A 13,323-nucleotide genomic window follows, 5' to 3' on the forward strand; every position below is an offset into this window, starting at 1 on the left:
AAAAGTACCAGAGAGTGGTAACATAAATTCATGAAAACCTGAATAAATTCAAAGTACAATCTTCATGGGCTAGAAGTTTTTATACTGTTAAGATGTCAATTCTTCTGAAATCAAAATTTAGATTCTAACACAAACTCAACTAAAATTCTGGTTTTAAAAGTAGACATGTATTAGGTGCTTCTAAATTCATACAGAAATGAAAAGATAAGAAATTAACTATGGCAATAATGAGATGATTTATATTACCCGACTTCGAGGAATAAATATAAAATTACAGTAATTAAGATGCTAAAACATTAATATCAGGATAGATAAATTGACAGCCAAAAATATACAGCCCAAGAATAGAAGCATACATTAAGGCAACTGTTCCACAGTAAGGCTGGACATTTATGGGGAAAAGGAAGTGTGTTTTGATAAAGACTCTGGAGCAAAGGGAGAGCAATGAGAAAAAAATGAACCCTGATCTTCATTTCATCACACACAAAAATCTGAGCTGGATTATATTCAGAAATATTATCACTAATCTGCAAAAGAGCAGACGAGATGGCTCGGTTGGGAAGGACACTTGCTACCCTGACTGATGGCCAGAGTTGATTTGCAAAGCACACTGCAGAAGGATGAACTGAGTTCTACACGCTTCCCCTCACTTCCATGAGTGTGCCGTGGGCTAGAATAAGGCAGCATCATGAGCACACTAGATATATCCCAGGAAGATTCGAGTGAGTTTCTATTAAGAATTAATGTAAGAAGTCAGAAAAGCTCATTTCAGAAGATGGCTTTAAAATAAGTGTTTCATTAAATTCAAAATCTATAAAAAATTCTTAGCTATCGAATAAAAGAGAACTTCATTAAATGTATTTGTTAGGCATCTGAGTGTCTTCGCTCTTGTGACCTGCTGCTGTTGTAATGTTCCCTGTCTTATAGTTGTGCTCTGAATAAAGTTTCCTTGATACTTTGTAGGACAAGCAAAAAACACAAAACAAAACAAAACAAAACCCTCATTAAATATCTAGTAAACTATAGCAATAGCAAAACACTGGAAGCTTGATACATGAGAGTGAAATGAGAGAGTGAGTTTTGGCAGGATAAGGAAGGAAGGAGGGGGGTGTAAGTTGAAAGGAAAGAAGCAAAAAGTCCTTATTTCAACTATTACGTCATATAATATAATTATGAACTCACAAACTTACTTTTCTATCCTCAGCAACAAGTGCCCAGAAAAGAAAACTGTATTTATTATTATTATTATTATTATTATTATTATTATTATTAAAATACCACAAAATATGAACTCTAGAGGAATAGCTCTTATAAAGAAAAACAGAGCAATAGAGGAAAAAAAAACCTACACAAAACCTTCAGAGAAGTAGTCTAAGTAAATAAGATGATATATCTCTCCTGAATATCTTCTACTATATATGTAGAGAAGACTCAACAGTACTGTTATCTCCTCTCATAATTCATGGATTCAGTGTGGTGCATAGTTTAGCCTGAACAGATGGCTACCGAGAACAGCTACACAGAGCTGAAATCGGCTAAGGAAAGTAAAGGCTTCCTTAGGAGGAAGGGGCAGGAGCTTTAGTTGTAGTGAAGCAAGTTCTACACTGCAGCATAAGGTGAGATAGTTACTAGAGAACATCACACAGAGCCAAGGAGGAGTCCCACCCTCCAAAGCTGTCCGCTGATCACTAACAACTCATTTATGGAGCTACTTGAGACATATACCCTGAATGGGATGATGCTGACTAGTGAGGTGTGGTATATCCTAGAAAGTACAGCCCAAACTAATTTATACTCATTAGGCTGCAGTGCAGAGCAGGACAGATTTCTATCCAAGTTCTCTTATTTGAAACACAAAGGTGGTTTTCTGCTAAGAAGTAGTGATCCCAAAGTTCATGGTACCTGTTATCACTGTCAAAGACACCAGGCTATGGGTATATCTAGCTGCTAGGGCAAGGACAATATTTGGGACAAAACTCCATTTGATGCATAAGAACTAATCTCCCAAGGACTCCATTGAAATATTTTGATGTTCCCAAGCAGAGCTGGGTAAATGCTTCACACACAACCTTTGGTTTTACAATCAGACAATTGCTGTGTATAAGCCTACTAAAATCCACTCCATGCTGAAAAAATGCCTTCTTCCCTGGTTGGCCAATTAGACCAAGTATTGCACTCATAACAAATGCATGGCTCTGATTTTCTGCCTGCCTGTTGGCACTGACTTTATCATGCAAAGAGACAGTAATGTAATGCAAAGGTATAGGATTTAAGTTTCTGCTCAACCTTTCATGTTTGTCTTTCCAGTGGATACAGGATGGATACTTGGAAGCACACAAATATGAAGAGGCCTTCAATAGTATGCATCTATATACAGAGGATATGGATGTAAGTTTTAGGTGGTCTTTGAAAGTTAGATGGTTAAAGACCAAAATAGCAGAGTCAGATAGAGAATCCATGCTTTCACAGTAGGAGAATACCTGCTTACAGCATAGAATGATGGTTGTAAAGAAGAGATCTGAGAGGTTAAGAACCATGGCCGTAATAAGCATAACCACTATGAAGAGGTAACTGTATGGTAAGGATCAGCACAACTGTGAATTAGGAGAGACTATGAAAAGCTCCTGTGCATGGGGGGTAAGGGGCACACAGAGAGTTGTCAGTGGTTTGAGCAAACCAAAACAGCTTTTCCTTGTAAATGCTTTGTCAAGGATAACTATCTACATCCCCCAAAAGAGGTTTCACAGCTGCTCTAAGGGAGAACTGCTTCATCTGGACTTCAACAGAACTTTTCAGGGGTTGATTAGAACTACAGATAACGAGCTTTTCCATATTTCTCACCAGCCTTCTGAGCAAGCCTAAAGCAAAAAGTAATAATGAACAATGATGAAAGAATCATATACAATTTCGGGAATAAAGAAGCATCAATATGAAAGGCCAGAAAGGGTCCAGTAACTCCTAGGTAAAGCAGAGGCCATACAGACCAGAGGCTGCTCATACTCCAGGGATGCCCAAGGGTAGGACACTGTCTGGGGCTTCCTAGTAAGGTTGGAACCCACAAGTACCTCTCTATCTCTGAGAGCTACAATGTCTGGTCACAGCTTTCTTTTGGGAGAATTCCATAATCCTACAGGAATTAAGAACAGAAAGGGAATATTTACACTTTTGTTTTTAAGCCTGAGATACTGAAGTGAGAGATAGGTAAGTCAATTAAAATTTAGTATTAGAAGATGCTTTTCCTGCCTGGAAAAAAACCCAATTAAGATAATTTGTGAAATGTGAAGGCATTACATTTGAAGCACTTTCCACATGCTCTGTGGTTCAGAGTATGCAGGGGGAAACGGGAGTGTCTTCAGGAGCATACAGCTCTCTTTAAGAGAAACACTCTTAAAGGACTGGGCTGCTCAGGAAATGGCTCACTGAATTTGTGCTATTTTCCTGAAAGATGAGAAAAAGCACATTAAAACTATTTTGCAGAGCTCAAGGGTCTCAGAGACAGTATATAATTTCCAAGTAAAGAATGACTAAGCCCTGTTGGGAAACAACATGGCAACTCGATGAATGTCTTAGAGGTAAGCTGATTACTTAATTTGTTCCACATACATAATTAGTCTATGTTTTAATTAGTTACAAGATTATATCAACCACAGACAAGGGGTTGTAATAACTTAGTAACATCTGAGTTGATAAGGAGTTAAAAGGCTGTGACTGAGTTCTGAGCTTAGAGCTGTAACGTAGAACATGTCATTTTCCCAACTTCTATATGCCCACTTTTACTGGAGTGGGTTGCTGCTTTTTTCAAGGCCATCAAAATCAGAATATTGTTCTAGATTGCATTGTGACCCAGGAGGCTCTGCACAGCCTGCTAGCACTCTTCTTGCTTCTCTGACGATGGCCCCATAGAATGACTTTCTTTGCTCACTCTCAAAAGTCAGGTCTACCTCAGGACTTTGCCTTCTCTGCTTCCTACTTGATGAGGGCTAGAACACCTGTTCCACTGGATCTCAGCTCAATTATAACAGAGGGAGCTTCTCCACCCACAGGAATCACTATGCAATATTCCCTTTATCTCTGATCACTTTTATTGCTCTGATGTTGACTGACATTGTTAGCTTACTTTTCTTCTGACTAGTGGTCTATCCTTCATTAGCCTTTATTTCAAGGTTTTTGGTAGGTTGGTAGATGACTTATTGCTGGGCATTATTTCCTTCTCCTCTCCCTTCCTTCCTTCCTTCCTTCCTTCCTTCCTTCCTTCCTTCCTTCCTTTCTTTCTTTCTTTCCTTTTTTTAATGCACTTGCACAGTTGCCTGTATTTTGTTTCTATTGCTAAGATTGAACCTAGGGCATTTTACTCTATGACTGATCTACACTTCCAGACTGTCTTACTTTTTAACTCATATATTTAGAACACTGATTATGAAAGGAAATTATCAACAGTGATATATTAATATGTGTTATTTTATTTTATTTTTCATTTTTTGGCCTTCTACTTCTGTCTTGTCTGATTTTTATCTGAGTTTTTTTATGATTCTATTTTTCTTCTCATTTACCACATCAATTACAAGTTACATTTTTAACACTTCTGAGAAGTTACACCAAGTTTTAAATACCTTTATAACTAGCCAAAATGCTCCCTTCTCAGGTAGTACAGAGACTACTTCCAATCTCTGGACTCTATCCTTACATCACTGCTGCTTTCTATCTCTTAGAATTATTGTTGCTATTATTATGAGGAACATACTGTGCATTTCATTTTACCTTCACATATTCCTTCTCTAAAGCTCTTCTTTTTTTATGGAGACACCACGTATCTTCTTGTGTGTGCAGTGGTGTTTGGGTGTGTGCACATGTGCAGATGTGAAGGCCAGAGGCCAATGTGTGTCGTCACCACTCACTTTTCACAGTATATATTTAAAACAGAGTCTCTCACAAACCCTGCAGCTCACTGACTCAGCTATGCTGGCTATCCAGTGAGCTCCAGAATTCTCCTGTCTATCTCCCTGAACTTAGGTCCCCGTGTTTATGTGACAAGCACTCTACTGACAAAGAGCCTCCTATTTCCCCCTTCCATCTGAAGAATTTAACATTTAATGTGTGATAAGCTATGGGCCACAAATTCCCTCAAACATTGCTGCTGTTTGGTTGGGGAACTCTCTACTTTTGAAGGGTCATTTCCACAGATGGAGAATTCTGGGTAGTATTTTCTTTCATCACTCTGAGAGTACAACTTTTCTCTTCTTGGAAACATGGTTTCTGAAGAGAAATCCTATGTGATGTTACTGTCTGTGTCTCTGTAGTTGTCTGTTTCTCTGGGGCTTCTTTTAAGACTTCCTGTTTGTTTGTTGGCCTCTGCCCAGATGTACTTTGGTATTTATCTGAACTAAAGAAGTCTCTGGTTTCATGAGGTCCCATTTATAAATTCTTGATCTTAGAGCATTAGCCATTGGAGTTCTGTTTAGGAAATTTCCCCCTGTGCCAATGAGTTCAAGGCTCTTTCCCACTTTCTCTTCTATTAGATTCAGTGTATCTGGTTTTATGTTGAAGTCCTTGATCCACTTGGACTTGAGCTTTGTACAAGGTGACAAATATGGTCTATTTTCATTCTTCTACATACAGGCAGGCAGTTAGACCAGCACCATTTATTGAAGATGCTTTCTTTTTTTCCATTGTATATTTTTGGCGTGTGGGGTCTTGGGAAGCTGCCTGAGGAGCCTGGAGTGTGGCCTGTCTCCTGGGTCAGAGGCCCTTCCTGTTGTGGCCGCTCAAGAGTAGAAAATGAGAGCTGCCTTGCTTCCTGGCACAAAGCCTGGACTACAGTTTGCTATCTGGTATACACTCAGCAAAGGAGAGAAGACAAACACACACGAGGAAGACAGATGTGTCAAGGACTAAGTAAGAAGCAGAAAAATGGTACCAATGTTTAAGGAAATTCTGTGGAAAAGCAGATCTCAAAAGCCAAATTCCTGTGAGGTAGGAGCTAAGTTACTAATAGTATACAGTGCTGAACAGGTTCTCCTCTGTTCTCAAGGCCCTTTTGTAAACTAACGTTCTTTATTCTTTGGCATCTGCTTCTGCGTGACTCAATCTTTCAAAAACTGACCAAAAGTGATAATATAAAAATCCATTGTATCTAGGAAATTCCTCTATTAGCAAATGCAAGTTTGATTTTAAAACAATATCTGCACGCAGCTGCCTCTTGACATAGTTCTCATTGCCACTCCTTTACTAAAATCAATGTTAATAACACATGACTCAAGCAGAGCACACTGCCACAATCCATTTAATAAGTAAGTTTAATAAAGTCTAGTTCTTTGGTATTTTCAATGATTTTTTTCTACGTAAATAACTTAGCATTCTCCAAAGTTAATTTACTTCTTTGAGATTCTTCAGAATATTTAAGGTACATGATTGAATCTCCAAAGGGCTGTTTGGCTGGGATAAATATTAAAGAAAATTATAACGTGAAACCAAGATAAATTTACAAACCATGCAGCAAAGGCAAACACACTTGCTGTGTCATGGGGGAACTCCAGCAAGCTTAAAACATCCTTGCAAAAGCATAGATGGCCTCTTCTTAGTCTTATGTGCTTAAATGCTCTTGTGACTTCTGGCATAGTAACCCTTTGACTGGCATTTTCTAGGTGCTTGCTCCAGATAGAGAATCCTGAGCTAGGTATATCCAGGAAGAAGGATACATTCCTATACATCTGCATCCATTCATGCATCTCCATCCCACACACTCCAAAGCTGCCAGAGAGCCAAATACTGGTTCAACAGCACCCTATGGATGGTCAGGATAACTTAAGAAAAGGCAAGGCAAAGGGCTTTGAATACCTTTTAAGTCATTCACTGTCTTGTGGGCAACTCTTTCATGAATGGCTGACAGATAAAAGTAGGCAAAAAAATTTTTAAGTCTGATACTTATGCACCTCTTTTCTATGATCAAAATTGTATTGTGTCAATATTTATTGAGATGGGAATGGACTTATTTGAAAATCAACTTAACAATGAAATAATGTTGCAAAGCACAAAAAAGGCAGAGGTTCAATACAATGCTCGTGAAGCGAGCAGACTCTCTTCTCAGCCATGAGGGTTTTGTGCCCTCACACAAGCACAACCATGCTTCTTCAATGGAGCATTTTACAAATGTGGGGCATTATTAAGAAGGGGCGGACTTTGCCAGTCACATAATTTGTATATTTAAGGGGAGTTGTATGGAATGAAAAAGCGAAATATGTTAAATTTCAAAGGACTTGGAAGTAATGCTGCCTGTGAGCTTGTATTACAAATAGCCCCACATTATCACATAGGCTATTAATGAGGCCAAGTGAATGAAAGTGCAATTTGAATATGCATGACTCTATCCAATGAGCAGGACTTTTGTATACTGATGAGTTTTTTTCCCCCTCCTAAAAGGGATTAAAATTATTCTTAGAGATGTATGGCTGCCCAGAAGTGAGTAAAATAAATGTATTTGGCCACAGAGTCACACTATGTTCATATGAAATATACAGGTGGTAAAAGATTACTGCTGACTTCACCTGCAGTCCCTGAAGTATACGCATATTCTGTTTTCTAAAGGAATATTCTTCGACTCAAGCAGCCGATTACTACAGTCTGTAAGGAAAACTAATGATTTTGGTGGAGATTCCTAAAAGTGGACAAGGTTAAGTAAACCTTTGAGTACAGAGCCTTCAGTTCCACGGTAAGAAACACTAGTTAAAAGACTGGGGAATGGGTAAATTATTGCGCCAAATGGCTGAGAATTAATCTCTGCTGACTAGCTGTAATCTAACGAGGCGTCTGTGTCCCAGGGAGCCCGCAGCATGTCCCTGGCGGTATGTGCAGTGTGTCGAGTCTGCGTGGCACCCTTTGTCCTCGCTCACAGGCGGCCTTTCCCCTCATTGTCCATAATATCCTCATGCATCTGGGACGCGTGGAATGCATTCATACTAACAGACTTACCATTGTTTTCTCTCAGAAGCTTTGTTGAGCAAAGACTGCATCACGGTTACTGATAATTATATTGCTTAATTAATCAAGACAAAAAAAATTTGCAAATCATTGCCTGGTTGCCAAGCAAGGAGATAAAAAATGACAACAATACAAGCTGAAGCAATATAACAAAAGTAACAGCTATCTGATCAGAAATTCTTATATAATGAAGCTATTAATGCTAAATCGGTTAATGTTAGCATTGCTCCAGGTGTCTCTACTTAGATGCAAACAAAAAGGCTAACATTATGGATATAAAAGGCCAAATGTTGCCATGGATTCTGTAACCTGATAGAGAGGACAGCCTTTTCATTTGATTAGGGAATGCAATTTAAATACCAGGGACTGAAGCCAAACAAACAGCCTTTCCCTCAGAGCCTCTCGCATTCACCCTGGGGTCAGTGGTTGGTGAACAAAAGGTCAGCTACACTTGCCCTGGAAATGTCTGGATTAATTTTATTACATTGTAATGGTTTGTACTTTAAATGTAGGGATAACACTAAGTTTTCAGTTTCCCATTATTCTCTTCTTCTTTTTAGGCTTTTTTGAGTTAAAATATTAAGAAATCAAATTTCTGAATTCATCTTGTCAGAATTGATGACCAAGTTTATTCAAATTCAAACATATTTTGAAGGAAAATTTAAAAAGTATATTAATAACTTTTTATGCATCTTATGCTATGTTGAGAAATGTCACTTTTGACACAGCAGAATGAAATGAAATGCTTTTCATGTTCTTCATTCACTTTAAAAATAAAGGTGACATTTTAAGGACATTCTGACATTTTAGAGGACTATCCTGAAGATGACCTAATAAAACTAGTTCCACACTATAAAATATTTTTTTTTAAATTTTGAAAGCTAAAACTACTAAATCTATTACTTATTTAAGATTAAAATTACCACTTTAATTCTTATACATAATTCTGTCTTCATAGACAAACACAGATGTCAGCACTGAGCCATTAACTTAGAGCACAAAACTGAAAACCTGCCATACCCAGGGGTCTGAATCAGAGGAGCACAATGTCTATTATAAATTCTGACATCTTCTGTCTTTTATTTTATGAGGTGTTCCTAGAGTGAGAGAGAGCCTAGATATTGGAGAATTAATGTATACGTTAAACTCAGAACTCTACTGATTTTGCTCTGATTGTAACTATACATAAAAAAACCCTGATAGCAACCATAACTGCAACAATGGCTAACACAGAAACAGCTTTTTACCCAGGTGCCAGGCAATGTCTGAAGCACTTTTTCACTTATTAGCTCGTTTAATGCTAATATAACACTTTAGGTTAGAAACCCAAATTAGAACAACAAATCTCATGATCTTCTTTTTAAAGTTTAAAAACAATTTTCAGAATAATGTTGAGCTCCTCCGGGAGAATGATTTTGAGATGTAAATAAATATTATATTTACTATCAGGCTGAAAACACGTCTTTTTTTTTTCCTTAAAGAATGGCCCATATGCTTAATATATTTAATTTCAAACCCAAGAAGACTCTTCTTAATGAGTTAAAAACAAAATATGTCAATACAAAGCAGCAGCATTAAAATACCAGTAAAGGCATGATGAGGACAGAAACTGCAGCTGATTAGTACACAGGACACAGACCATTGGATTGTTCCAGCCAGCTTCATGATCAATACCAATTGACATGGCTGAATTGATTCTCTAGCAAGGTGCTCTGATTGTTAATACTCATCATGTGGGCTTTGCTTCAGGGCACCAGTGTCTTTGTGGGCATGTCCAGAGTCCTTCAGGATTGACTGCAATCAGCCCCAGTCAGGGCTCAGTGACCAATGCTCATCTATCAGACAGGGCTGGATTGTAGACCCATGGTTTTTCCCCAAATAACTAAGTGATAATGGAGTTCTATCAATTCTTACTATTATTAATAATGTGCCCCAGTTAAAAATTAAAATATTCTTAAAATTATAACATTGTAAAACATTAAAATTATTTAAAAACCCATACATTTTTCTAATATAATTTTCAAATAACACAAAATGGAATTTTGTGCTCATGATGAGAGTTCTTTTGAATATCACAGTTCATATTAAATTCCTATTTAGCACACAGAGTTCAGATGTTTGTAACATTCAAAAGGATTTTTGAGGACTGTGAATCCAATAGCAAATGAAGGGGTCAGGGCAACAATGGAGGAAGCATACCTCAGGCTTCTTCGTTATCGTGATAAAGAACATATGATTCTTCATTGGATAAATAATGATGGAAACGTCTCCAAAGGCTGTTGGGATAATACCCCTGCGGTAGTCCCTGGAGTGTTCAGACCAGACGATGTGGACCTCGTCATTCCCCAGGTGACGGAGCTGCAATAGCAAATTGGCTCTTCATTAACTGAGGTGCTAACAACAGTTTATGAGGGGCTGTGGCTTACAAATTGAATTAGAAAACTCAGAGGCCAAAAGTATTTTAGTCCAAATCAGGCTACAACACTGATGCCTTACTCAGGATTCAAAAATGTGCTATTCTGCAAAACTCAGCCCATCTGCTAGGATGGAGGTTTGGTTCTAAGATCACAGACAGAAGCTCTGAGGGCACATTCCAGTGGGATGGAGGAAGACATCTTTAAGGTCTCTTTTACCCAGAATTCTGTTTCTACACCAGTCCTATCCTATAGTGCTGAGTATGTTTCTCAACAAAAAAATGATATCACTTTTTCTAGTCGTTATTGCTTTAAAACTTTAAGCTTCCCAATCAAGTGGTTATTAAGAAATAACAAAGTAAGATAATACAAGCTTCTCCAACACAACTGTTAACAATTTGTAAGAAACTGGTGCTGAGGTAAATTTTTGAGATAAAGACTGTAAGAAATTATATTTTAAGGAAATAAATATATTTAATTTAAATTAAAACTTAACTTTGGTGGGAATACTAGCATCTACATTTAAAGATGTCCAAAGTGCTCATATGAAATGATGTCTACCCTTCCTACAGACTTTGAGTAACTCCATCTTTACCTCATCTTATTAGAAGTGTCTGCTCAGGAATGCTCTATCTGCCAAGTGTACAGAACAGCACCAGAGAGAGGGCCAGAGACAGTGGCCTCCACTCATGATTATCTAAGCCAGGGACATCCAACCTATATAGAGTATGTGGCATTTCAATGTCACAGTATGTACACACTAAGACCTATACAATCAATTATAATAAACAAAATCAATCTCTCTCTCTTTCTCTCTCCCCCCCCCCTCTCTCTCACACACACACACACACACACAATCTCTTACTGCTATAAGTAAATTTACAGTTTCGTGTTGGGCTGCATTCAGTGGGACATTCTTGATCTCAGTTCACATCAAAAGCTATTTTACTGATATATCTCAAGTAGTTTAGCTCACTTATTTTGACATTTTATAAAGAGACTATGAACTCCAAAAACCCACAGACTCTTGGTGTCTTCAAGAAGGTCTTGGGAAGGTCTCCAGAGATCCTTACAAGCTCTTTAAGGGCAAGCCTTTGCTAGATGTAAGAACATCACTGAACATAACCTGCCTATGTGGTGAGCCTACCAACTGAACCTGGCCATAGCTGCAAAGAAATCATTTGAGGAGCATAAAGCATAACTAAAGGGAACAGATGCAGTGATGAGAATATTGGCCTGAGCCAAAGTTCTGAAGCTATCATGTGTGGCAGAAGTCTTGAGGGGTAAGGTGTCTGCCTCAGAGCAGGGAATGCCATCCAATACCAAGAACAAGGGACCAAACTTAAAAGAACCATAATAAAACTGACGTTATGTCAGAGCTTATGTTCTAGTTTTATCTTAAAACATAGCAAAAAGATACTTTGGAATAGTGTACATCTGAAACATGAGGCATAGATATTATTATTTTTTAGATGAGATTTAATGATAGAGAATACCCAAGGTGACCCCAACATGGCCTCTTTTCTAGTCATCAAGTTTCAAAGGCAGCTGTTTGTTGCAGTCCCTGCTTATTTTACACTATCTATACTTCTGGAAGTAACTGTACACATCAGTTATTTACAGAGACCTGCATATGTACTTTTGTGCTCATATGGAGTAAGGTGCAGGAGTCAACTGGTCTGAAAAGGGGCTTCAGAAAGGCACGCCTGTGGGAGCCCAGCACAAACCACAATGTTCCAGAACAACTTAACGGAGTCAACAACTTTTGTAAATGCAAACATTACCCAGAGCATCTTTCTCCTCCTCCTCACTCAATTATATCTTATACAAGTATTAAAGGTTCCAAAGGTAGCTGGCAAAAAAGAAAAACCAAGTATAGTCAACCTAGCTCTAACACAAAAGTTTCGTTGTTTTCTTTCTGAGGCACCAAGCTCTCACAGCTGAGGGGGCCCTTCAAGTCCCACTTTTTTCTCCTCTGTCCTTTCAGCAGTATTGATGATGGAACCTAGAGTCTTATGCAAGCACAGTGCTCTACACTGCTACTCTGAGTTACAGTCCAGCCCTACTCTTCTCTGAGACACTACCGAGTCCTGTCTGCTGCCTTTCTCCTTTCTAACTCAACGGTCAAAGACCTTGGAGCAGTGTTTTGCTATGCAGTCCCTCTGTAGTGACAACATTCGAGTTAGGATTGCCAAGGAGACAAGATGGACAGCTTTCTATGGTCAATGTGGAATAGATCTAACTGAAACTTTGGGAAGGATTTAGAGCACTACGAGCTAACTGTAAGAAGTAGGGCTACCCTCAAGTTCAGCTTATAGCCTTCCTCTTCCAAAGAGAGTCGACTCTGTACCCTTCTCATTATGATGTTGGTAGAACCAACATAACAGAGACAATCCACTTAACAGACACTGTTTGACCTTGCAGCTACCACACAATGCCACATCTAATACCAACAGTCTCTCCTTTTCATCTACAAGGGCAGAGTACAGCACTTACTCTGAGATGATACACTGATTGCTGAAATTTTGCAGTTGCTCTGTCCCTTTCTAAATTGTGTTATTCAATTACATAACCCAAGTAAACCTCTCCTAATTTTATTTGCATCAGTATTCTGAGAAAACTCCAGCATTAGGAGAGCAATCCACACTAATTGACCCTTTCTCCCACTGTGGCAATTCTGCAATTATGGAAGAACTATTTTTGTAATATTCACTCAGAGCAGCTTTCAGTGTCATGTACCTTAGATTTCTGGACATGTTAACAGTTTAATTAACTAAACCACAAAACCAAGAGCTAAGGCCATGGGACCAACTGACTGGTACAGCTGGAACAAAATACAAAACGTATACCCTCTTGTGCCTATGATATGAACCCAAGGACATAAAACAAATGAAACTGATGTGGACATACTACCCACAACAAAGCACCCAAATCA

The 13,323-nt window shown here is 38.4% G+C and overlaps 1 protein-coding gene across 3 annotated transcripts in view; it reads right to left on the reverse strand.

Annotated features, from left to right (window-relative positions):
• Ralgapa2 (Ral GTPase activating protein catalytic alpha subunit 2) overlaps nt 1–13,323 on the reverse strand; it is a 285,753-nt gene that overhangs the window by 71,459 nt on the left and 200,971 nt on the right. For all 3 annotated transcript variants that reach the window (XM_031372139.1, XM_031372140.1, XM_031372141.1), the window contains one exon: nt 10,174–10,332. In XM_031372139.1, coding sequence (XP_031227999.1) covers nt 10,174–10,332 — 159 coding nt within the window. The remainder of the gene's footprint in view (nt 1–10,173; nt 10,333–13,323) is intronic.

This window comes from Mastomys coucha, unplaced genomic scaffold (assembly GCF_008632895.1).
Source record: "Mastomys coucha isolate ucsf_1 unplaced genomic scaffold, UCSF_Mcou_1 pScaffold15, whole genome shotgun sequence".
In the NCBI taxonomy this organism is placed as follows: domain Eukaryota; kingdom Metazoa; phylum Chordata; class Mammalia; order Rodentia; family Muridae; genus Mastomys; species Mastomys coucha.